We start from the raw sequence: 26,725 nt of genomic DNA, 5'->3' as shown, positions 1-26,725 counted from the left end.
GCGATATGGCCAAAAATATTTATCACGATATATATTTGAAAATTTGCGATAACGATATAACTGACGATATAATTTCTGCGAGACAAAACACAACTCCACAACTTTACTAGCGCAAAAAAACCCCAATCCATTTATTTTACTTAAACAAGCAGCTGTTTTTTATGTGCATTAAAGCTATATGAACTTTTAACAGTGCAAATGCAAATTCCTTTGTGAAATTTTAACCAAAAGGCATTTCCAGTATAAATGGGCTGACATATCCTGAGCATAACCATGTATAATATCCACTGAAGTTAAAAAGAGGTGCTTTGCTACATTAAACTGCAGTGTGCCAAATAAAAAAAGTCAAATATGTATTTTTCCGACAATAAGGTGCAAGGGATTATAAGGCAACAAAGCAGTCAGATAAATCAAACTTTATTCAACTCATTCTTCTTTCTTCCTCCACTTGCGTACCATTGATTCGTTAATGCTGTATTCTATCACAGCTGCTCTATTCCCATGTTGTTGCAGTATTTTAATGACTAACCTCGTATTGTGGATGGATTATCTCAGTTCTCCTGACTGAAGTTTGGTCCGTTTACAGCATCCTGCCATGCGATTGCATTTGTCGCTAACCATCAGGAACCTTCACGTTAACTTTTATCGAGTGGAAAAGTGTTAGCGTTCATCCTTCAGCTTCACTGTTTGTTATGCTAACATAGCTGTGTCGCTAGCAATCACGTAGCACATCATTAAATACCAGCTAGCCCAACTTCAGTAACCCTACAAATGTCACTGCTGTGTAGCTTCCTGTCTTCATATATGTTGGAAGTGATAGCAGAGCTGTACGTTTGATTTTTTTTTTCTTCAGAAATCTCTGTCAGAACATGCTGTATTATGCTTAGGTAACTAGCGAGCTAACTTCCGCTAACTTCTAACTCCGTTAAATGTAATGAATTCTGTTTCCATGAATGCCTGGATATTAAACATCATAGTTAAACCTGGTAAAGCAGCAACGCTGATCGTTTTATTAAAGATGGAAGAATTTAGACAGTTTTTAACTCTCAGTGATGTTCGTTTGACTTCGGGACCTTAAAGTACGGAGTTTAGGATCCAGATTACTCCCAGATTTACGAGCACCTTAGTCCGACAAATACGGCAATAACGACAGCCCGCTTGCATGTTCTACAAAAAAATGTGCTTTGTTGTATATCTGACGGACAAACACCAAACCAGTTAAATTGCACCATTTTTACAAACTAATTCTGGTTCATCTGTTTCACTCAACAATCTGCTTTCCCCATTTTTATTCTCCGTTACCGCCGTGCTTTTTCGGCACTGCGCATGAGCGTTTTACCCATATTCTATCGCGATATTTCATTTTCTTATCGTTGCCTAGCATTGTACCGGTATTACCGTGAACGGTATAATATGGCCCAGCCCCAATCACCAGATATAGCCCAAATTATCAATTGATGTATGGAATGTTGCAGTTGTCTGCTGGAAAACTGTTGGTTGAGTGGGTTCCTCTTCAACCATCTGATGCTGTTTCACTGTATAAGGGCCTGAAGGTCAAGTCCATATGTTTAATTTTCTTACTGCAAGGCATTTTGTGACCATCAGGCCTTTGACGCTAATACAAATACAACAGAAATAACTTTGATAGGGGGAAAAAAATGGCAAAGATACAACCCTGTGTATTAAAATTTATTAGAGGTAAATGGTTAGAACCAAGGAATACTGCAACAACAACAACAAAAAACCTATTCATATTTAAAAGTTGGTTAAAATTTTTAAAATTTTGTCTGGTGTTTATGTCAGAGTAATTGCCGTTGAAGCAAGGACTGAGATAATTGTTGGTTTGGCAAATGCATGTCTCGTTAACAGCCCCATCTCACAGGCTATTTTCTGTGTTGCAGTGTTAACTGTATCTAATTAAGTAGATGGAATTGTCCTGGCTGTTTTTAAACATTTATTAAAACTATGTTGAATAATACTTACATTCTTGTTACTTGCTTGGTGGAAAGTGGGTTGGGGTGGTTGGGTTTTGTGTCTCCATTAACACAGTGGGGCAGGGATGAGGAGCAGTCATGCAGTAAACATGCCCCACTTGGACTGACATAGAATCATTATGTCTTCTGCGCATAGCCCATCAGTGCACTTAAATGCATCTTGAGTCTGTTGGTCAGTGAGGCAACTAGGAGCATTAAAAATGCTGACATCCAATTTGACAAGGTGCTGTAGACACTTAACTTCACAGGTTTAGTAAAAATATTATATTTGGGGGCTCCTATTTGCTTTTGCAATTTAGAATGGATAAAAAAACCCCAACTTAACACCCCCTTAACATGCAGACTATTTCCTTTTTCTCTTTCTATAAAGCCATGAGACAAAAATGATTGCTGTGGTGTTAGTGAGTGCATTGTGCATTCAAAAGGCAGACGGCAATAAACCGGTGGTGACCATGTATGTTATATTTTGGTAGAATTATGTTTTTGTGATTTATTTGGTGTATTTATGTTATTTTGCAGTTCTTTCCCCACAGTTACTTAAGTATATTTATTTTTTGCCTTTTTGTTAGATACAGGAACATGATAAGTACCTGGCCTGTCCTGATTTCGTTTTTGCACAGGGCAAGATGTTTTATGCAAAGCTATTTAGTTGGACTACATAAACTCAAAGACAAGCCTGAGACACAATCAGAAAAATCAAAATGTGATCCACTAATAGGCAGGGCTTGACAGTGATCCGTAGCTGGTGACCGCTGATAAGTAAATCATGCTGACAAAACAAAAATTATGTAAATCCAGCTTAAGTTTCTGTTTAAGATCCTTAGGCTATTGATTTAAACATATTTAATTGCAAAAGCCTTCCCCCCCCCAGTGCTTCAACGCTTCCAGAATACTGCACCAACTAGTGGCTATAATTCTAGTTTGATAAGAAAATGTAACGTGCCTCACAGATTCTAATCAGTTTGCCTGAGTTCAGTTTGATCCATGCTGGCATCACGCCTACATGCGTAGATGTTGAATTAAAAATAACTTGCTGTTCAACTGATTTATTTAAATGAAACTAACTTACACAATTCACATATACACAGAGAATTCATACCCTGCATTTTTGCACACTTTGTGTGCTACTAGATGGATGCCATTCCTGAGTAAAAGTGGAATGATGTTTAATAGGTAAATTGTATGTAAAGTACAACATGAGCATGACACAGTTTCATCTTAGAGTAGAACTTGTCAGATGGTCAGATTGAAGGTACTGCTGGTCTTTCAATTGCCACTTGGTTATCAAGACTATGGAAAATGTCTTGAACTCTGTAAACAACATGCTGAGCTTATGGCCTCAGTCACTGAGCCAATGAGCATGTGGTTTCACAGTCAGACTGACCCCTCCATGTCACATTCATTTTCAAAAACATTTTTTTTGCAATTGACATGGCTGCAGCAAAAATCTTGTAGCTTCAGGATAGGGCTGGGCGATATGACCCAAAATTCATATCTCGATATTTTTTAGCTGGATGGCGATATAAGATATATATCTCGATTTTTTTTTTTTTTTTTTTTTTTTAAAAAAAGCCATAAGTTAAGAACAAAAAGAGAGTTCTTAGTCACACTGTGTCCCAGATGTCACACGGGCACTTTTATTTACATACAGCGTAGATGTACATGAAGAAATTACTTAAAAATAAATTATCAGCATTTATTAAATAATCATGGTCCATAAATAAAAGAAAACAATGTTGTTTTTGTGCATAACAAAAAGCTCACAATTGTGCAGTCAAAATGTAAACTAATAGACGCTGAGCATAATAACAAAGAGACAGATTTCACAGCTGCACCACGTCTCTGAACAGGTGCCATTTGTGGTCCTTATACACACACAGTACTGTAATATTACGTTGAAGCACAGTACGTATCACTCCGCGAGGCTCCTCCCCGGTAGCCGTAATCCTCCGACAATCCATCAAGCAGTGCAGCTCCGTAGCAAAGTCATATTAAAACATTTTTGGACAGATTGATGAGCGCTGTGTACCACATAAAATCGGTTCGCGGTCAGTAAGCACAACCAGAATTCATACATAAGGCGCACTGTCGAGTTTTGAGAAAATGAAAGGATTTTAGGCCGTGCAGCTCCTCCGGGCTGCATGTCGTTAGCGCGGTTAGCTCGTTAGCGTGGTTAGCTCGCTAACACGTTGACGCCGTCCAGCCCCACGCACGGGACGATCCGCGGTAACTCGCTAACGGAGATTTTCCGCTTTCATCTTGTCATTGCCTGCAGGTGAAGCTATGGGGGAGGGGGAGTTGTGTTCAGTGAAGGAGAGGCGAGGCCGAGTAACGTTGCGTAGAGACAAAAGTGGACGAAAGAGAGGCAAACCTGCGGCCCCACAAGTATAACTATAACGTAACATAGGCTATATCGATATAAACGATATTGTCACATCTTATATCTCGTATGAAAATATATCGATATTTTAAAAAAACTCGATATATCGCCCAGCCCTACTTCAGGATGGGACTTTAGAAACCAGTATGTGACGGCATGGTTGCTGCATCCTTCTCATATACATGCCTATGTTCAGAATTGATAATTGATTAAGCCCAGTAAAGTTTTGATACAAATCTTCATAATGACCTGAATGGCATTCACCTTTTGAGTGCAACTGATTCAAAGTACCTAGCTATGAGAAAATTGGTTTTGCTTCAGGACAAGTATCTGTTCTTGAACGGACCTGTCAAAGCTCACACTCAAAGAACTTCTTTTGAGAGACTTGAAAGAGGGCAAGTCCAAGACCCTAAAATAACTTGATAAATGGTAAATGGCCTGAATTTGTATAGCGCTTTACTCAGTCGCTAAGGACCCCAAAGCGCTTTACACTACATTCAGTCATTCACCCATTCACACACTGGCAATGGCAAGCTACATTGTAGCCACAGCTGCCCTGGGGCGCACTGACAGAGGCGAGGCTGCCGAACACTGGCGCCACTGGGCCCTCTGACCACCACCAGTAGGCAAACATGGGGTTAGTATCTTGCCCAAGGATACTTGGCATGCAGCCAGGAGGTAGCCTGGGATCGAACCACCGACCTTCTGATTTGTGGCTGACCTGCTCTGCCACCTGAGCTATAGCCTGTATACAGTAATCTTAAGGTTAAGATTACTGTATTTTTTTTTTTTTTTTCCAGTGACACGAGTACAATACAGGGTATTCTCATGCCCATATCACATTAGCAAAACCTATCAAAAAAATCTACTTTTTTCCATATCATCTTGATCTTTCAGTTAACCTACTGTCTTAATTCAGAGTGGCCATCTGACACTACTGTTCACTTATCAGTAAAAGTGTCTAGTCTGCTTTCCTTCATTCTGCATTTGCTTGGTTTTTGTTCTTCATCTGATCTACATAATCTTTCTCACCTCTCTCAGTGTCTCCTTAAATGTGCATGGGCAGGTACACACATACACAGAAATGGCAACAGTGTGTGACTGGCTCATTATTTTGCTTTCATAAGCAAAATGCATCTGCTGATTTGATTCTCTCCAGTTGCCTGGTCTCTGAGACAGACACGCAGAAAAAGCTGTATGCCTTTATTTTTGCCACTGCCTTTAGGACTCTATAATATGCGCCCTTTACTATGTATATACTGTAAGCAGTTGTGTTGGCATTTTGTAAAGGGCATTTCATTGAGGGATCACAGAGTGTCTGTTCTGGACTTAAAATTGCAAATCAGCAATCAGTGCAGCACTCTTGACGTCTTGCGTTTGTAAATCTCTCCTCACTTATAACTGTTGAGTTTTCATTTTTGATTGCGCATGTAATCAGAAATGTAGACACCCATACACTAAGTTTTTCAAGTTTTTCCCTCTTTCAGCCTACTCCATATAATTTATAGTTATTTATGATCACACTAGTCGCCATTTAATCAGCTGAATTTGAGAAAATTTGCTGTTTTTGCTGCAGATTTTTGATGGGAGTTAACAACACTGGGGGAATTGCACATGGTAGTTCGCTGGCAACTGTCATCACTGTTGATTAAACATAACTCACAGGATGGGTTGAATAAAGTGTCTTGAACAAAAGGACTTAAATGCCATGCTTTCTTTCATATTTTTTTTCCAAAGCATGTGTCCATATTATGACAGTTTACAAAAACTTGCTTAGGGATGTGTTTGCAGCTTAATGCTTTACCCAGACTACAAAAAGAGGAAACCCAAAATGTACTACTTCATCTAATATGCTCACTGTAGGATGGTAAGATGAATCAGCTCATTTAACTAGCAGCCTGTGCTTAGGGGAGGTCTTTAAATTATAATTAAGCAGTTTCATTGAGTTTGCTTTTTGATTTACATTAGAGGAAAAAAACTTTAGTGCCCTGTGAGAGGGAGTTCTCATTACAAATTTTTCTGTTAATTCTTGATAATCTAATAATTTTTTTGTATGTTGCAAATTTGTAGAAAATGTCTGTCACAGTTTCCAACCAGATGCCTTGCTTTGGTTGTTTTGTCTGGGCAGCAGGGTAAACCCACAGGTATTACAGTAACAATGCAATAAAATAGCACAAAGTTGGTATATTAATATTTCCGTCATTTGGGTTGCTGATTTAAAATTTTGTTCATCATCAGCAAACACTTCAGTCAGTGTTACTGTCTTAGTGATTATGTGTTTTTCTTTAATTGAATTGCCTTTTCTGTTGATTAATTTGGTGTTATGTTAAGGATTAGTGAGGCACTAGTGGGGCTGTGTAAATAATTGAATCGTTTGCTCTATAATACGTCATGACTCAGATCCACTATTACTCGTAGTATGTCTTTGTCACTTAACACTTGCCTTGCTTATTAAAAGGCGTCCTATTGCTGTGACGTAGTGTGTGATGTTACTGTTACTCATTCATTAAACAGTTTAGTGTTTCCAACTTAGTGATGCTTTTGTTTATTTTGGTCCAGCCCACCTCTTCATGACTCTTCTGGCTCAAAAAAATGTAGTTTGTTGTGTCTGTCATTGCATATTTTCCTAACTGTACATGTGGTTTGTAAAGCGGACCTTACAGTTTGTCAAATTGAAGCTTGGTTTTTGTGTCTCCCTCCCACATGTATCTCTGTTGCTTTCTTCCTGACTACTGTTCAGTTTCCCATGCAATTACCCAGAATCCACTGTGCCTCCTGTCAGCTGTAAATTTCCGTTTTGTGGGCGGAATACTGTAGCACCACAACATTTGTTTGTATGTGTACGAGCTTTCTTTTATGGCATCTTCATGGTGTGTGCCTGTGTGCGTGAGCTGAGGGTCTGTTATTTAATGGCAGCTGTGAAAACGGAAGCATTTTTTTCTTAACTGTCTTCCCCATAATCAATGTGCCTTCTTATTTGTCCTGCTTTGCTCTTTGTTTGTGCGTCTTAAACGAATTCATAAAGGTTAAGCTTTTCTGTGTTGGTCATTGTGACTCCTTTAGCTCAGAACAAAACTGAATGATAAGTAGGATCAGTCGGGCATAAGTAAGCGTTTATGTGTTGTAGGTTAGCAACATAACAATTGGAAGTCCATAATGCTTTTTGTAATTTGTAAAAGAACAAAAAAACCCAACATATTAAATCAGAAATTTGATATTAAGAGCTGAATATTGAAATTGTGTTACTTTGATGCTTTCCAGAATGTCATCAGTATTAATCTTCTTTATGCCTTTTTAGTGTTTGATATTTGATTTATTTTACTGATGTCAATTCAGTTTTACTCATACATAGCTCTTGTCAGGGCTATATAGTCCACTTATTTTGATTTCCTACAGAAACATTAATGGGTATAGCCTGACCTCTAGTGGCAGAGACATGATGATACTTTTCCCTTTCTTTCTAAAATACAAATGTGCTACTTTTTCCTATGTATGGCTTCATCGACTGCCGCGCACACACACACACACACACACACACACACACACACACACACACACACACACACGCTTCACCTTTGTTGATGATTGACTGCCTATCACCTGCATGTTTCTAAATGTCCTCCTTACCTTAGCTTAGACTGTCTTTAATTTAGATGCATTGGTCTTTGAGTAGATGCGAAAAGAGCTAATGATTAAGATTTTCTTTCTTTTTTTTTTCTTTTTTTTTTTTCCTGGGTTTTTCTTAATTGCTTGTGAATTCTGTAGATGATTTCCTGGAGCTGCTTCTTCCCATCATTGATTTCTATCTAATGGGTTCTTTATTTTTTTTCCCTCCCTCCTCTTTTTCATTTCTTTTACCTGCCATCTGGTTGGTTTTTCTTCCCCCCTTTTTTGCCATTTTTCTCCCCCTCATTCATTCTTCTACAGACACTCAAACGGCTGATTCCTGATGAGGTAGGTTTATTACAGCTTGTCACTGTCAAACGTGTGCTTGACTTGTGTGTCAGATAAAACTGTTATGCATTTAATGTCACCTCACTGTCTGTCACAAGCCTAACCCACCATAACACACTTGTTTGGTATCTGTGTCTTGTCCTGTGCTATACTGAAGTTAAATGTGCATTTTCTCAAGATGCGCATTGACAACATGAAATGCTTGGCACATAAACTAGTGATGCCTTCATGTGCCCGCAGCTAGGATGCCAGATTTTTCTTTGAGTCACTATGTAGGGTCACTGTATTACGTGCCAAGCTGACATGCATGATGAAGCTCATGTTCTTTGCTTTTTTTTTTCTTTTTTTTTTCATGTATTAAATAACACTCTGTGCTAATACTGAATGTTTACCACTCAAAGTCATTAAAGCCAGAAAGTGAGATATACCAGACTCCTGGAAAATTTGAGTATGCTCTGTTTACAGCATACTTTGTGCGGCAAAACCACTTTTGAGCTCAAGTTTTAAAAAGGTTTCTGCTCTTGTAAAGAATTTCCCTTTTCAGACATGGAATACGTAAGATAGTTGGTGATGTGAGTTAAAGTTAACATTAAGGCTAAGTAAGATTGCCTTCAAGTTATGTGTCCCTTGCATTCACAATTCGTTTTAGTATTTTTACTTTATTTTTGCATCTTGTGCGGCTGGCTGATATTGCACAGTGTCAAGGTTGTGTTTAGATTGAGACAAAGTAAAATTACTGCCTCGTCTTTGGAAAATGGTACATGTCTGAAAGGGGCAATGTAATATCAAAGTTAGGGAGAAATGTCCCTTGAGTTTTTAACACTACATATGGTTTGATATCTAACATTAACATAAGAACAGTGGTTACTCTCTGTAGTTTTCTTCTCTTACCACTTTTCTCTCTGTCATGTTCCTCTGTTATGTTGTTTGCTAATCCAGTTGGAGCGTTTCACCAGCATGAGGAAAAAGGAGAAGGAGAAGCCTGGACCACCGCCAGGTCACCGACACTCTTCAGCTGCCAGCTATGAGATCAGTGCTCAGAGTGGCATGATGAATGATCATTCTGATGAATATGTCCTGGAACTGTTTGAACAGATGCTGGTGAGAAAGACAGTAAAAGAGTCTATACACACTTTTGTGTATAAATGATTTGGCTTTTGAGGTGTCATATAATATTCGTTACCTTGCCTGTGCAGCTACAGAAACTTGGCATATTCCAATCAAAAGTACTGAATTTCTCACAGTTTAAACACCCTTAATGTGGAGTTACCCTTAAGCCTTAAATTTCCTTTGCTGTAATGTCAGAAGAACTGTGAAGTTGCATAAAAGTTTATTCTGTCTTGCTGCAAGTAGGATTTGACAGACATGTAAAAAAACAAATAACTGATCTCCTGGGACAAGCAAATGGCACCGATTGAAATCCTGAAAGGAAAAAGTTTTTAAATAGTTACATCCAGTAATTCTTTTAACAAGTAAGAAATTCTGTCTTACAGCTGACTCTGAATAGATGGTTATTTCCCCTAATGTAATAATCAAATATATGGATTATATTTCTGCATTTTATTTTTTTATTGCTTGAGTACACAAATTGATTTTTATGCTAAATCTCTCAATGTTTATTTCTGTTCCATTTGATTATTTTTCTTTACTCCTGTCTTTTACTCTAGGTGGATATGAACCTCAATGAGGAAAAGCAGCAGCCTCTGAGACAGAAAGACATTTTGATCAAACGAGAGATGGTCTCCCAGTACCTCCACACATCTAAAGCTGTCAGTACCTCAAATATCTTAAAAAAATATAGCAAGTACAGGGTGCTAGAGCGAATGTGCTGGCGGTTTAAAGCAAATCCTTATTTTTTTTTTTTCTCTTCGGCTAGAATGAATACATTTTCCAAAGCATTTTGGACATTAGTCATTAATAAATAGTAAATTAATAACTAATCTAATATGTATTTACTGTTTACATACATTAAATTGATGGATGGTTATAGTTATGTTGCTGTTGTTGTTTAAACAAACTCAAACTCTGAAAAAATGAGTGAACCTCCATTGACCTTTAGCTGCTGTGTCACATTTACAACAAGAGTAAACAACTTCCAGAAAATGTATCTGGAAGTATGTAGTGGATTTATGAAAACCCAGACCTTTTAGAAATGATTTAATAGTCTTTTCTTCCTTTTAAATCCTGGCAATTCCAAAGGGTTCACAAACTCAAAGTTCTCAAAGGCCCTACATAATCATACACAGATGGCTGCTAATACAGTTCATTTAACTGTAAAATAAGCCTATTAGGAGAAAAACCCTACACACAGTACCCTTTAATCCCACATATCAAAATTTCAAATTACTCTTGACTTTTGCCCTTGATGCTCTACTGTTGTGCTTTCATGTAGAAATAATAGCAATTATATCATGTAACAAGAAATATGTAAATGCAGAACACTAAGTGATTTTGTGTTTACGTGCCTGCTGTGTTTGTTTGTGTTTGTCGATTAGGGTCAGAGCCAGAAGGAGAGTTCCAAGTCGGCCATGATGTACATCCAGGAGTTAAAGGCAGACTATCGAGATTCACAGCTGCTGAGCTGTCTTGAATCTCTAAGAGTTTCACTCAATAACAACCCTGTTAGGTAATATGCACGCACACACACACATTTCTGTTGCTCTGTGCTTCAGGTTAAAATAAATTATACTAACTACAATAATATAGCAAGGCTCAGTATAGAATCAGTGTAAGTTTACAGTGATATAATAAGAACTTTGTGGGTTGTGTCAGCACCACTGTCAGCTATGCGTACTCAAGCGATAACAAAATTACCACCATGCTTGCAAGGTAGTTGATGCTTGGTTGATTTTTGCTTTAGTAGTCCATAAAACTTTGTTTTGTAACGCTACACTTTTTCATGTTTTTGTGAACTCCAACTTTAGCTTTTAGAATTTGAAGCTCACTAAGGTTTAAATCTTGCAGTAAATCTTCTGGAGTTATCCTTAAGAAGTCTTATTCTGTGTTATTGACAAGCAAACATGTATGCCTACATCCAGAAGAGCATTTTTTCACTCGCTGTGCAAGCATAAACATTATTTCTTCACCTCACAAGCAATTTTCTGTTATCTAAAACATTTGTGTGCATTTCAATTTCCCAGTCTATCTATCTCTTGCTATTTTGGAAGCCACCCAGCTGTGGGAAAGCAAATACTTGGGTTAATTAAATTTTTTTTTTTTTACCTTGCATTGTCAAATCTTTAGTCTTTGTACTGACTCACAATTTCACCTGAATCTAAATGTCAACCTTTAGTTAACTCTTAGCTATGGCCAGCTCCTTTTTCCATGGCCATTGAATCAAATTGTTACTTAAGAAACATTTTGTAGCATCTCTATAGAGTTTATACTTGGCAATTTGGGGATTTGGTGTAAAGTATCAATATCACACTCAAACTCATATTAATTTTCACATAAATCTACTCAAATTACATCTGAGACTTTGCACTCGGTTTATTGATGCCTGTGGGTTAGCAAGGGGTTTTAAAGGATCTTTACATTCGATTGAAACTCATTCACCATTGAGAAAAATCATCTATAGTTTAGGTTACAAACAACTACCAATTCATCCAAGACTGGCTGCTCCAGAAATCCATTCAAACAGCAGTGTTTTTTGCTGGGGAGCTTCTATATACACACACGCACGCGCGTGCGCGCGCTCTCTCTCTTACTGAAGCACCTATAAAGTTTTAGAAATGAAACCCCAGGCCTTTTGTAATATATGCTATCAATATATGCTGTCGGCTAGGATTTAAAGTGTACTGGACAGTGTACTGTGCTTTTTAGGGGGAAAAGCTCATATTCACTATGCACATAGATTTACCCTCTGGATTTGTTCTAACCATGAATTCATGCATGCTGTGACAGACAATTTTTCTTAATGTATGGGAAAATATCTTTCACTTTCAGTTGGGTACAGAACTTTGGAGATGAAGGGTTGGCTCTGCTTCTGAATCTGCTGAGAAAACTCCAGGAAGAGGAATGCACGTAAGTTACTTAAACCAAAAAAACAACAACAACTGTATATTCTAGCAGTGTGTTTGAAATGTCTTTCTGGTCTTTCACCAACCAGGCCAATTGGAACGAAATGCCAACATGAGATAATTCGTTGTCTTAAAGCCTTTATGAACAACAAGGTAGGAAAACTTCTTACATCTAAATCCCTAATCCTTTGTTTCATATCAGAATTAATATAACTATAGAATAATTAATGGCCCATTTTCTTTTGTCATTGTAGCAGAGGGCACTCTAAATTCAATACAGTGAAGGTTGTTTACTAATGTATGTAATCCTAGGAAAAAAGAAATTTTATAGAAACTTCTCCAGATTCTGGAATATATTTTATATTTATCCACCTGCTAATAATACAAAGGTAAAGTCAAAACCAATTCTGCAGAAAACATAACATGTCAAATGGATATATATATTTTTAAAATTTGGCTTAATTTGGTCAAACTAATTTGCGTTGTCTGGCTGAGGATCGATGAAGGTTTATTGAAGATTACTCAATAATAGAACAAAGCATAATTTAGTTATAAATATGACATTATTGGTCTAAAATAATGTTTGAATGTATTAAAGGGTACCGACATAATAAATGTCATTGCCTGTGTGGTTGCTGTCCCTAATAACAGCCTGTAGTAATAATATCCAGATGGATAGCAATTCAGTAACTTGTATTATTTTTGCATGGCTTTCAAAGTGCCAGCTTTTGTCAAATTGTTCCACCCCTTTTGTCAAAGCAAGACGTTGGTATACAATTTCCATAGTTGTTGCAGTCGAGTACATTTCATCTGGACTAAATTCTGATATGAAGACTATAATCTGAAAAATGGAAGTCTTTACCTCAGTCTACTTTCTCTCTTTCCTTTTCTGCTTAGCATGGTCTGAAATCCATGTTGGAGTCACCTGAGGGAATTCCTCTGCTAACCAGAGCCATCAACCCAAAAGTGCCTCATATGATGGTGGACGCTGTCAAGCTTCTTTCTGCCATCTCCATTTTGGAGCGTCCTGAAAACCTGTAAGTATTAGTGAAATGTAGATGCTGTTTCAAAAAAGTGGAATGCACAAAGATAATGGACTGTTCTAGTTTGGATATTAGACTTGTATTAGACCAACTGACAGTGATGAACTGCTCTGCTGACATCAGTACTTGCTTATCATCATATTTCTCTTCATCTGTTTCAATGAAATGACATTCTCAGTCCCCATTCTTTTCTTTTAAGGATAAATGTTGTATTCATGTATTGATTTAAAATGTACCATGTAGTGAAGCTTTATAATGATAACGTATATCATTGTTTGTTTTTTTTGGTTTGTTTTGCAGTCACGAGCGTGTTTTAGAGGCCATTACAGAGGAGGCAGAGAAACAGGACACTGAAAGGTTTCAGCCACTTCTTACTGGAATGAGGAGCTCCAGCATTGCACTTAAGGTACATATTCAAATGCGTACCCATATTTCACCACTTATAGGTTCTCACATGGGCTTTTGTTTGGCAAATGACCCAGCCCGGGTGTCTTTGATCGACAGCACTTTTAAGCGGGTTATGCTGTATAAATACTCTATAAAACTGACTTGTGATGTGTTTTTGGCAGAGTGGCTGCATGCAGTTAATAAACGCCTTGATCAGCCGTGCAGAAGAACTGGACTTCAGAATCCATATTCGCTCTGAACTGCTAAGACTGGGTCTTAGAGATCAGCTGAAGGTACAGAAAACCCACTTGATTTCTTTCAACGGTGACTTTGCAATAACATACATTTTCACAGCTTTAATGTTTGTGTCTCCCTATATTGATGCCTCTGTCTCCCTGATGGGCTAACACACACATGCTGTAAAAACTTTTCCTACAAGCATTCAAACTAAAAATGTTTGACTGTCACTTTCCTCCTGCTATTCTCCATCATGATTTTTCATCTCTCCGCCTGCATCCTATTCCTTTCCCCGCAGGAGGTGCGAAAGATAGAAAATGAAGAGCTGAAGGTGCAACTCACAGTGTTTGATGAGCAGGCTGAAGATGATTCTGAGGACCTCAAAGCACGTCTGGATGACATCCGAATGGAAATGGAATATCCTTCCAATGGGCAAAATTGTTCCTTTGTGCAGCTGTCATGTTTGCTTTTTGTCCTTCAAAACAAAGAGGATCAGCATGATAAAATCTGGGTCTCCTTGTAATTTTCAAGTTTAGTGTTTTATTAGTTTCATTGGAAAGTGAAAACCTTCACCTGCTTTCATTTTCTTAATTACATCCAGTCCACCAGTATATGTGTAAGCAATTGTATTTTTAAATTTTTTTAAAATTGTATTTTATGCTTTTCTTTATTCAAGAAATTCCTCTATTTGTCCTCACTAGGGCAGTTTGTAGGCACATCTAATTTTAAGGGGAAAAAAGGCAATCCTGCCATCCTACCAACCTTGCTCTGTTGCTACTCTTTCTTTATAAATGACTAGGCACTTAGTTGGCTGCCTGAAAGGTACACCACAACAAGAAGTTCATTACCTATTCATTTCTATTAATGTATCTGAACTTGATTGTTAATGCATGAGCAGTAACATTAACCATGTGGGAACATTAGACCTAAGGATTTAGTGCTTGAAAATCTGCATTTTATTTTTTTCAATTTTGGTATAATCTGAATGAACCACATTCTAAAAACACAGGATGTTTATCATCTACCTCTCAGTGCTTCCTCTTTTCCTTTCTAAGGAGGGTAGCGTCCAGGGTGGATAGTTTGAAAAGAATTCAACCTCACACTTTACAAAGTACACTGTACTTCTCCCTGCTGCTCTTGACATGCCGTTCTGAATTTCAACACCAGATGTCTCCCAGGGGTTACCATCGCAGTGCATACAGAATGTTCTAATGAAGGAAGTGTGCTGGGCTAAGTGTATGAATTAAACACAGGAATATTACAGTACAGACATTTGAAAACGTGAACAAATAAGTCAGAGAACTTAAATGGGTGTTAAAATTGAATCCTATCCTATACACTAGTGTTATTAAGATTAGGGTGCTTTAGAAATGTCAGTTTCTGTTTTTGAAGGGGGGAAAATATCTTAAATAACATTAAATTGATCAGAAATGTTGGTACTGACAGTTAATGGAATCATTAAATGAATCGCGTATGAATTTTAATGGAATGGCTACGTAGGTGTACAGAGACCCATTTTCAGCATCCTTAACTGCTGTATTCCAATGGCACATTGTGTTCCCTAATGCAGGTTTATTAGAAAATTGCTTCTAATTGTCCATAAGAAAAAAAACCCATTTGCAATTATGTTGGTGCAGCTGAAAACTGTTGTGCTGATTAAAGAATCAAAAAATGTCTAATTGAGTGTCTGCAGCGACAGCCTTTGTAGGTTTGATTATAGTCTCAAAAAGGCCAAAAAATGATTAGTAACACAATGTGCTTTTGGAATACAGCTGAAAATAGTGCTCTGTACGCAGATGTAGATATTCCATTTAAAATGATAAGTGATTAATGATTCGTTTCATTATTCATTGTTATTTACAGCATTTCTGATCAATTTGTTTTTAATTAAAATAACAAATGTGCTTTTCTTTCAAGGACATTTCTGTGCGCCTGAATGTTTTGCCTCAATAGCCTGGTGGGGAAAAAAAAAATGCAGCTGATGTTGGTGCAGAACAGTGCACAGTTGTTGACTGTCATCTCTTTAGATGTTGTGTATGTGACTCTCATATTTGTGTTAAATTCTTCTATTGATCGTGTCTGTTGGGCCTTAACGCTTTTGCTTCAATGATGTGAGGGACATATTTGAAATCTTGGTCAACACTGTGAAGGACTCCAAGGCCGAGGGCCACTTCCTGTCCCTGATGCAGCATCTACTACTGATCCGTAATGATTACTTGGCCAGGTAGCACACACTCATATATACACTCACACATTCTCTTGCCCAAATTTGCACAAATTATGCTGTTGTTTTCTGGCACTTGCCTATTGATGTTCTTTTGTTATGAAAATAACTTGGCATTATGTTTAATGAAATATAAAACAAGCCCCCCCCCCCCCCCCCCCCCAAAGAATGACTGAGAAATTGAATTTCTTAGTTTATTTTCACTCCCAACAAAGTCCATGGACTTTTTACCCAACATATAGGAAGCTATATAACACGTCTCAAAGTTAATAAATCAGTTTTCCCAGGTGGACAGTGAAAAGCTGCGAGCAAGAGAAACAAAGCTTCCAAAATGCCAGGAAAACAAAGAGCGAGAGGAGCTTTCATTTCTGCTTTTCTCTCCTTTCACGAACGTCTTCCTCCCTTCTGCACCTTCCTCCGTTTCATGTTTGTTTTCTAGACCCCTCTTCTAAAACATGAAAATTAATACAAATGCAAAGAGGAAGTCCAATTTCATTTTAATAGAAATAAGCACCATCAACTCTTATCACAAGAAATATGCTAATGCCTCTGTGTGTTTTCCAAAGCTCTTGGAGTTTTAGCTAAAGAAACTGAATAATTAAATGACAAGACTGGAGTAGAATATTGTTAAAGACAAGTCAGGAGTTGTGCTACATTGTGTATGTCCATCTTAACACTTGGAACAAATGTGCAGAGATGTACCTATTTGAGTTGAGGTGGTGGTGTTTGTCTTGTGTTTTCCTTGATGCTATCAGATAGGCAGGAAATTGTAGTTTATTTTTAACACAGTTTGGGGGATACGTTGCAAAGATGGAAAAGGTAGGCCGGTCCAAACAAATAGTCCCAGCTGGAGTCTTTTCAGCTCCCCCACCATCTCTTCCATCCTACGTTTCTTTCCTATTCAGCTTTTTCCGTCCAGGTGATCTAGAGAAACACAATAGAGGTGGTCTCTAATGGACTCCGCAGAGAGACAGGAAGTGAGGGTGGGAGGGAGAGCTGTAGAGTGCCTGAAAATACAACTTGGTAATTATAGAGACGAAAAGAGGAGGAAGGTGGAGGTTCAGACAATAATCAAGAAGAAATTGAGAATTGAGGTAAAAGGCTGCATAGAGAACCTGCTGCTTTGACAAACCACCAAGAATTTAAAATGGGCAGTTTCAAATGTAGCTAATTACACTCATAGTACTGAGAATACTGTGTATGCAGACTGTAGGGCTTAATATTTATTATTAGTTTATGCTCATTTGATTGTGATTTACCCAAATATAGGTTTGGAACAACCAAAACTGCCTTGTCGGATTAAACCCAATGTCTAAATGTAATAAATTTGACCTCATGAAGAATGACAGAATTCAGATTTATCCAAATACAAATTTATTTCTTTTTGCTTAAACACTTTTAAGAAATGACACTAGATGTCTCTCTTGCTCCACGGATAAATCTGAGCTTTAAGAAAAAAAATTTTTTAAGAAAAGGAGTGGAATAAGTGTTAGACAAAGGCAGAGTGACTAAGAGAGAGACCAGTGAGGGAAGGAGACAGAATAAATAAAGTATTGAGTTTTGACTCTGGCAGCATCTAATGGGGTCAGAGGATAAGACACCTCCAAAATTGAGTGTCTGTGTGAAGTTGGCTTCATTAGACATGGGGTGCTGGGCATAAACCAGCACACTCTTACGAAAACATTTGAACACAATCAATCTTTGTGACAAGAAACTCAAACTGTCATCCTCACACAGACAGCCAATCTCAGTTGCTAAGACAAAGTGACAAAGGATGTGTGTGCACACATTTGTCTGCACAGATGAACTTATTTGTTCTTTGTCAGTCCAGTCCTAAAACAAATATGTGCCAGATTTCTTATAGAGCAGTTGGTTTGAGACTGGTATCATTAACCACATACATTTGTTGAAACTTATGAAATATGTGTATTCTGAGTGACAGTTTTGTTTTTTCCAAGTATCACACATGAGTTCTGATTTTCCCTGTCCTCTCATCAAATGTTATCCTCATATGGCTCTTTATTTCTTTCTCTCTCTCTCTCTCTCCTAATCCATTTGTCTGTAAACCCATCTCTCCCTGTTTCCCGCAGGCCTCAATACTACAAGTTGATAGATGAGTGTATCTCTCAGATCGTACTGCACAGGAATGGAACAGACCCTGACTTCAAGTGCCGTAACCTCAGCTTCAACATCGAAGGCTTGATAGGTGGGTTGTTAAACAGAAACATACATGTTCATGCCCCCAGTGCCACAGTTGCTGTGTTGGTATCAATGGCAGTATACTTCAACCATTCATTTAGCACAAGTCTCAGAAACACCACAGGGTGGCGCCAAAGAGTGAGTGTGCATTAGTTTGGGGTAAATTGTGTTAGAGGTTTTAGCACAATTTTTCAAGTGACTTTTTTCACTCAGTTGTTCTAAAGTTTGAATTTGCTTACATGGTAACTTTTAGGTTTGATAGGTGTGGTTTTAAATGTATTAATACCATACATTTAACAAAAAACATTAAAATGCAGTAAAAAGTAAATTGGTGTTTGAAATGGGTATGAATTTCAGTTTAGTTCTTTTGGAAAGTTAAGTGGTGAGCACTAGTATGTGTGCACTTGGATTTGCTGACTTGAGAGGTGGTTGTAAACAATGACTTTAGTAACCTAAACCACAACAAAATAAAGGTGTGGGCCATGTCTCAGGAGTTCAGTGCTCTTTATGGCAGGTTTCCTTTGCTCACCGCAGGAGGCTCTAATTGCACTGCTTCTAAATGTGTCCTGAGACACACACAGGCTGGCTGGCCTCCTTTAAGGCTGCCAGAGTTATTATTGGTGGAAAGCAGCCCAATTCTGCCCTGCATGCATTATTTAGTGTTTTTCTTTGAACTCTGAAATTCAGCACAGTTTGTTTTCCTACATTCTGTCTCCCTTAGTGCTCTCTATTCGAAGTTTGTCCCATTTAGCCTAGCCACCATTACACACTCACCCCCTACCCCCCACACACAAAAATCCATTGCACAATAAACTCGTACACAAATGCACACTGTAATTTTTATGTGGGTGAGTATATTATTGTGAGGTTCTTTCAACTGCGAAAATCGTTTCATTTTGCCTGCCTTGCTTGCTAGCTTATATAGATATGCAGTATCTTTCAAAGATTCAGCTGCTTTTTCTGCAGCCCAATTTTCATTGCAGCTGAAGATTCACACTTCACATTTCCAGTCTGTAGGGTTCACGTTTCAGTTCACATAATTTCTTCAATTTCTATTTTAGCTTTTCACAGCCTTCTATCTTTTCTATCTCTCTGCGTGATCCTCTCCCTCCTGGGCATCATGATTAGCTTTCTTTGATCCTGTGAAATTGTGGCATTCATCTTCATGTTAATTAGCTCTTTTACTGCACATGCTTGTTAAGCCCTTCAGCACTGAACCACCTGTAAACCCTGCAATTATTCTGTAAAAGTACCCTGTTGGTCAGTCTGTCCTTCTCACCCTGTCCCCTGCAAAATGGTCTGGAAGTAAGACATTATCTGTCTTTTATTTTATCAGTCTTGGTAACTGTAAGAATTCTAAGCAAAGCGTTGTTTCGCAGAGAGAAATTGATGGGCTATGACCTTTTGTCAAACAAAGGTGTATGTACTAAAGGCTTAGCAGTTAATGTTGGGTAGAAGCAGCATGCATGCAACACAAAGCATCAGATTGTAATGAGATGCCTCCACAATCGTCTCAGATCTTAACTTTGAGTAGTGTGATACGAGGGGGAAAATAATGGGGAGACAGATGGTGTGTGTGTGTGTGTGTGTGTGCGTGCGTGCGCGCATCTGTTTGTAAATTCATGTGAACACACAGCATGTGCCAGACTGAAAGGTACAATGTCTTCACGGTCACACACATGCAGGTGTGCTGTCAAGACCCTTATCTTATCTACCACCTCTTTTCCTCCTTATCTTCCCCTATCCTCTGTCCTTAATCTTTTTTGTTCCCAGACAATATGGTGGACAAGACCAAGGTGGAAACCAGCGAAGCAAAAGCCTCTGAACTGGAAAAGAAGGTGAAATAAAAAGAGATTTATACACATAGATAGATGGGAATACCTTACACACACATACACACTAACACATCAACCCAGAGGCCTGCAAGCGATTACAGTCATATTAGACAGAAAAGAAAATCACACATTGTCAAAGTTAACATTTCCCCTTACACATGCAAACACAATGGGATTGAAATGAAATTCTGTGCACTGTTTGTCTGACAGGGGCTGACAAATGTTTAAAGAAAAAAAAAAAGGTGGGTGGTGGGGGTGCAAAAAGTGACTAAGAAAATAAGCATACATATGTCTAACAGCCACCTGACAGATAAGTATTCTTACAGGCAAGCAGAAAACATACACAGCACACATGCATTCACACAAGAGGGGTAAATGCCTTGATAGTGGTGTGCTGCTACCCTGATGTTTCTGTCTCAGTGACAGCATAATTGCAAAGAGAGAGCTCAAACTAGCCTTCATTCATGCACACATAAAGACGTGCAGTCTCACACGGGATCATATCAATTGAATGTGCAACATCCACAAAAGCATCCATTACTTCTACAACATTGGATTCATTTTCATTGACCACACACACACCACAGTTCTAGTTGTGCATGATGGGGTAATTGCAGGCAGTCTCTTTGGCAGGAATTAGGAAAAAGGATGACAGCGGGAGTAACGGATCTGCTGTCTGCAAATTAAACAGCCATGTGTGTCTGTGTGTTCATGTGTTCATCTCTTTAAATACTCTTATCTTGTTTGTCAAGTGTCCTGACTGTAAAATCTGTGCAAATTTATACATGGGAGATTTTTTTTTTTCTTAATGCAAGTAGTTTTTAGTTCTCCCCCATGGAGGTGAATGGTTTGAAATATAAGTGAGTTCATACAAATGCACTCAAGCATCCTAACTCAGTAATTGACACTAATTTGCAGTGTAAATTATACAATGAAACTGAAGGCTCTAGACCATAGGTGTCAAACTCTGGCCCGCAGCCTAATTACATTTGGCCCGCGAAGCCATACCAAATTACTATTAGAGCTGGTCTACTGGTATTATACAGTTAATATATATATTGTTTAGTATTAAGCTTTGCTTGTTCCATATTCAGTTTTTCAGCAAAACTTGTTTGAGTCCATAAGAAAAGATTCATTCTTATATCTAGAGGAAGATTTTTTTTTTTTTTCAATAAATATTAGCGTTAGCCCGCGACTTTGTTCCAGTTTTGAATTTTGGCCCACTGTGTATTTGAGTTTGACACCCCTGCTCTAGACTAAGAAATGTCTTCAACAGGTCTTTGAAATATGGAGACTGCTGCCTTTTTCATTTGCCACAAAATCCAGGGCATAAAAACTTGTTATGTTGGATGCTTTTTGTGGGTCCACATAAGTGTTAAGTATTCTCTTCTGTTAAGCACAACAGAGAATACTAAAGAATATTCACATTAGAGTTTATGCTTAAGTATGCAACTATTAATTTTGTAATAATTGTCTTCAGTGAAAATTGAGAAAAAAAAAAGTGAAGATAAAGAACCTTGAAATTGACCACTACATAAAAATTGTAAAGCCATTTATCCAGCGCTTTTTAGGATAACTAAGACGGAATCTGTTTCTAACTATGACCCTTTACATATGGATTAGCTGGATGCAGAATTGACAGCACGCCACGAGTTGCAGGTGGAGCTGAAGAAATTGGAGAGCGACTATGAACAGAAGTTGCAGGACCTGAGCCAAGAGAAGGAACAGCTTGCCACATCTAAGCAGGAGCGAGAAAAGGAAAACCAGGGACTACAGGAACAGCTAGGCAACTTGAAAACACAGGTACACACAAACCTATACACACAATCTGTATAGAGGTGATTTTTAAGCATAAGATGTTTGGATTTTAGTGCATTAACTCCTCTCACATTCACATATGTAAAATTGATGCACTGCAAAGTGGAGTAAAGTCATGTAGAACCCAGTGTCAAACTTCTTTGTGACAGGTTGACTGGCACAAGCACCTCATATAATGTTAGCATCATTGTTTCTTGCCAGTTTGTTTGTAAAAGCAAACAAAACTTAAGGACAGGATAAATAAAGACTGAGTCAGATAATCGAATCAGTGCGCTTTAATGTGCTGGAAGGCCATACACACAAAATGACTGTTAAAGCTGCATGAAGTAAAATATTCAAGGCTTGGAGAAACACAGTATTGTAAGTCTAAGCACCACAAAGTTTTGTAACATCTATGCACACCTACACAAACACAGAAGCCCCCTGGCCTTGAATTATTTTGCCAATTGGCATAAAAAAAGGGGAAAGAACTAAAAGTATATTGTAAAAGTAAGCCAAATCCTTTACAGATTAGGAATTTCAATGAAAAACATGGAAAGTAGGAGAATGAGACTATAAAGAGTAACTTTAAAAAAGAAAGCAGAAGAAAGGGAAATGATGGCGATGGGCAAAACAGAATTTTTAAGTCCAAGATAAACATGCTCTGTGTGTGTGTGTGTGTGTGTGTGTGTGTGTGTGTGTGTGTGTACACACACACACACACACACACACATACAGTAGGGAGGCAAAGATGAGGATTGTTTGGCTGTCAGTGTCCTGCTGCCACACCAGCTGGACGCTGCCTCAGAGTGACACCCAAACTAACAAACACACCAAGTGACCCAGAACAGTCTGCCTCTGTGCATGTGTGCTCGTAACCACATGATGATGTTCCTGTGTTTGTGTGTGCGCGCCTGTGTTTATCTGTCGGTTAGAGACCAACACAACTTCCAAAATGAGCTTCATCCAGTGTGGCTGGTGCCAGCAGAGTCATCATCTCACTACACAAAAGCCCAAACATGCACACACAAACACACACATACACAGTTGTCCAAAGCATTAACAGCATCACGAGCCAGGCATCAAACAAGCTTCTCATACTAAGATGGCTCACTTTGTCTGTGTTTGAGGTACTGCCCATCGAAGATTTCTTCACATGTAGAGATCTCTCACTGTGCCTTCGTGTGATGCTGTGCCCAATTTTTCATCTGCTGCCTCACTAAGAAATCCTGCCTCAGAGCCTCTTTGTCTGTTACCGTCTTCCTTTCAAAGTCCAAGGGAGTGACATGGACAATTTATTACACTGCATACAGACATTCTTTCACATACCCATACACATTATGTACACTTGATACACCTAAGAACCTATAAAGGAAATAAACTCCCCGATACTAAATCCATAGATTTCCATCAGAACCATTATCTGCTCTTATTAGCTGCCAACTTTAATGACTTGGGCAGTTTTCTCAAGAATTGTCATCTCACTGATGTAAATACTGTAGTCAGTATTTCAATGTTGAAATGAAAAATTTATTTCAGCTGACTTATAATTCAGAAGTTTGTCTTCCTTTTTAAAAGTTTTTCTTCTGAATTCTTCTGTGGACTTGATTCCCTCCTGCCATGGTTTTCTGAATGTGCCTCATTTGTCTCAATCTCTCATGAAACTTTATCAGACCCAGGCTCTGATCATAATTCCCTATTTTTGTTTCCTTTCTTCAGTTTTCATGTCTTTATATTGGAAGAAAAACTTGCAAATCTGAAAATGGTCAATATTAAAATTAATGTAAATTCCAGGAACTTGTCATCAGGGATACTCGTAACATTCTGCAACGGGCCTACTTATGTAAACAGACAGGAGACTAGGACCCAGTCAATAACAAACAATATTCATTAGGCAAGCAAGCAAATATTTCAATGATTTGTTTTATTTTTCGAAATAGTAATAAATAATGTGTTAATGGCATTACTCTGGTAAAGTGTAATATCAGCATTAAATAGTTGTAAAAACCTATATTATTATTTATGTTAAATCTGCTTATTTCCCTTCAGATTGAAAAGCTGTCTAAGGATTTGGAAGAGGCAAAAACTAAGGTGATCACTGTTACCGTTCCTGTGCCAACACCTGTATTTCCCCCTCCGCCACCTCCTCCTCCACTCCCAGGCCAAAATGTAGGTATACCTCCACCTCCACCACCTCTACCAGGCCATGCAAACGTACCTGTTCCCCAAGCCCCGCAGGGTCCTCCTTTACCGGGTCATGCTGGTATTCCTCCACCTCCACCTCCTTTACCTGGCATGCCAGGACCCCCACCACCTCCACCCCTCCCTGGCATGCCAGGACCCCCACCACCTCCACCCCTCCCTGGCATGCCAGGACCACCACCACCTCCACCCCTCCCTGGCATGCCAGGACCACCACCACCTGGAGGTCCTGGTATTCCTCCTCCACCCCCATGTCTAGGGATGCCTCCACCTCCACCATTTGCCATGGGGGGCTGGGTTGCCCCTGCACCACCAGCACTGCCATTTGGGCTCAAGCCTAAGAAGGAGTACAAGCCTGAGGTTCAGTTGAAGAGAGCCAACTGGAGTAAGGTCAGTCTTACAGCAGTTAACTCTGTTTTTAATTTTTAATTTTCCATCACCTATGTCATACTGCAAATTTTGAGTAAAAGGCAATGCAGGTGCTTTTTCACACTTTTTTTTCATTGTAAATGAACCAAGATGACTCAAAATACAAGTTAAAGCGTGGGTAATTCCTTCCACATATGTTTGAATATGGCCCAAAAAATGAAGCACAATTGAAGAAGTTGTCTTTGCTTTTGATCATCATCTTCTGTCTTGATGCCAAAAATCATGCCAATTTTCAAAATGTTGCTTGTCAGCTAACATAACATGCTGTTATTCAGCTCCTCATTATCACACAAACTGCTTGAGTAAAAATGGGCAGGGAATCTAAATAATTCAGTTTGTATGTCACAGCGTGCAAAAAATGAAAAGTGGAGCTTAAACAGCGGGATCTTGACCTAAAGTGACTTTCATACATACGTGTATCTCATGACTATGTGCCTCATGTTCTTCTCCTCCCTCTCATCTGTGATGGTTAAAACATCAAAACGGCCCTCTGTCTTTCTTTAGCCTAAAGCTACTGTTTAATGGCTTCAACAGACTTCATCAGCATTTAGCTTCTCTCTCTCTTCCTCGCTCTCTCTCCCTCGCTTTCTCTCTGGTGAGAGTGTTTGACGAGGATGTCACAGAAATTGCTTTTTAATAAGCCTTCTTCTTTTAACTGCACCACTGAAAGATAATTAAATTGCTGCTAGAAAGGACAGTATTCTTTTGTAATTTAAATTAACTTTTTTTTTCCAGGCTTGGTCTCATCCTCCTCTTTGCATGCTCTCTTGCTTTCTTTCTTGCTCCTTAAGCTCATCCCCATATCACATTTCCCTTCCTTACTGTCTTTTCTGTCCTATACCCATCCTTGAGGCTTTGTCCATAATGAAAGGCCTGATATCTGTAAATTTACTACCACTTTTTCTCACTTGCTCTCCATTTCCCTTTTTCTCTTTTTTTTTTTTAATAAGAGCGTTTAGAAAGTGAAGAAAATGTATGCACAGTTAATTGTGAGAAAGCACCAAATGGAGGAGGGAAAAAGTAGAAGTCTTTGCATTTTTGGTGCACAAGGCTCTGAAGCTATAGATGCTTTGTTGTCAAGACAGTGTGGGACGATTAACGAAAATGAGTACTTACTTGCCCTTTGTCTTTCTTCCTTTCTCCCCTTCTCCCTCTGTTTTCACACTACTGCCGCTTCCTTTTCTTCTAATGAGCTTCTTTATCTGCTCATTGTTCACAAGGTGCATAGATGACCAATTTCTGTCATTATCTAACACAACTAATTTGTTACTCATTTAGTAGCTCTCTGTCTTTCACACCTTAAATATGACCCCTTCCTCTTTTAGATCGGACCTGAGGACCTCTCAGAAAATAGCTTCTGGATCAAGGCGAAAGAAGACCAATTTGAAAATAACGAACTCTTTGCCAAACTTACCTTAACGTTTTCTTCGCAGACAAAAAGTAAGTGTGTGACTTGTCTTTTTAACTGCTCACTTTTATCATATTGTGTTTCATAATAATGAACAATGCCTTACTTTGCTTCTCTCCCCTCCCACATCTGCCCCCTATCTAATGGGCTTCATGTCTATTTTGATCTTCCTGCTCTGCTTCCATCAGCCACCAAAGGTAAGAATAACAGATGCACACTTCCATTTTTCTTTTAGTCCTTTCTTCATACATCTTGTCCAGTGCTTCTCACCTTTTCTTTTTCTCCTTGGAGGAAACACTGCACATATATTATTCATAAATGCCATGTCAAAACAGCATCTCACATTAGTTCATGAATAAACCAATCACACGTTTATCTGTATATGTGTTCATCTCCCCAACGTGCCTGTGACTTGTTTTGTTGAGACTCACTACTGGGTGAGATGCATTGGTACTTGGAGTCATAGAGGGAGATGAACAAAGGGAGAAATAAGGAGAAGGTCACTGATGTCCTTTGACTTGCCACCTGCTGTCCTGGCACAAAGCGCTGACACATGGGTGTACACACACCTGTCCACTCCTATCACCTTGTCCCAGTGTCACAGAGCCTTCTGGTCC

General features: G+C 38.6%; 1 protein-coding gene across 1 annotated transcript in view; it reads left to right on the top strand.

Annotated features, from left to right (window-relative positions):
• Window positions 1-26,414, top strand: part of LOC309714245 (protein diaphanous homolog 1-like) — a 48,164-nt gene extending 21,750 nt beyond the window's left edge. Inside the window, exons 3-19 of the mRNA XM_082546547.1 lie at window positions 8,302-8,328; window positions 9,268-9,429; window positions 9,996-10,097; window positions 10,824-10,954; window positions 12,274-12,351; window positions 12,437-12,500; window positions 13,245-13,384; window positions 13,691-13,796; window positions 13,960-14,070; window positions 14,313-14,431; window positions 16,122-16,238; window positions 18,329-18,444; window positions 20,211-20,275; window positions 21,896-22,075; window positions 24,119-24,661; window positions 26,026-26,140; window positions 26,297-26,414. Coding sequence (XP_082402673.1) covers window positions 8,302-8,328; window positions 9,268-9,429; window positions 9,996-10,097; window positions 10,824-10,954; window positions 12,274-12,351; window positions 12,437-12,500; window positions 13,245-13,384; window positions 13,691-13,796; window positions 13,960-14,070; window positions 14,313-14,431; window positions 16,122-16,238; window positions 18,329-18,444; window positions 20,211-20,275; window positions 21,896-22,075; window positions 24,119-24,661; window positions 26,026-26,140; window positions 26,297-26,343 — 2,223 coding nt within the window. The 3' untranslated portion in view covers window positions 26,344-26,414. The remainder of the gene's footprint in view (window positions 1-8,301; window positions 8,329-9,267; window positions 9,430-9,995; window positions 10,098-10,823; window positions 10,955-12,273; window positions 12,352-12,436; window positions 12,501-13,244; window positions 13,385-13,690; window positions 13,797-13,959; window positions 14,071-14,312; window positions 14,432-16,121; window positions 16,239-18,328; window positions 18,445-20,210; window positions 20,276-21,895; window positions 22,076-24,118; window positions 24,662-26,025; window positions 26,141-26,296) is intronic.
• Window positions 26,415-26,725: the final 311 nt, after the last annotated feature.

Source organism: Aulonocara stuartgranti, assembly GCF_965226115.1.
Source record: "Aulonocara stuartgranti genome assembly, chromosome: 2".
NCBI lineage: Eukaryota > Metazoa > Chordata > Actinopteri > Cichliformes > Cichlidae > Aulonocara > Aulonocara stuartgranti.
The sequence above is the reverse complement of the archived record's forward strand: the minus strand, read 5'-3'. Positions and strand labels throughout refer to the sequence as shown.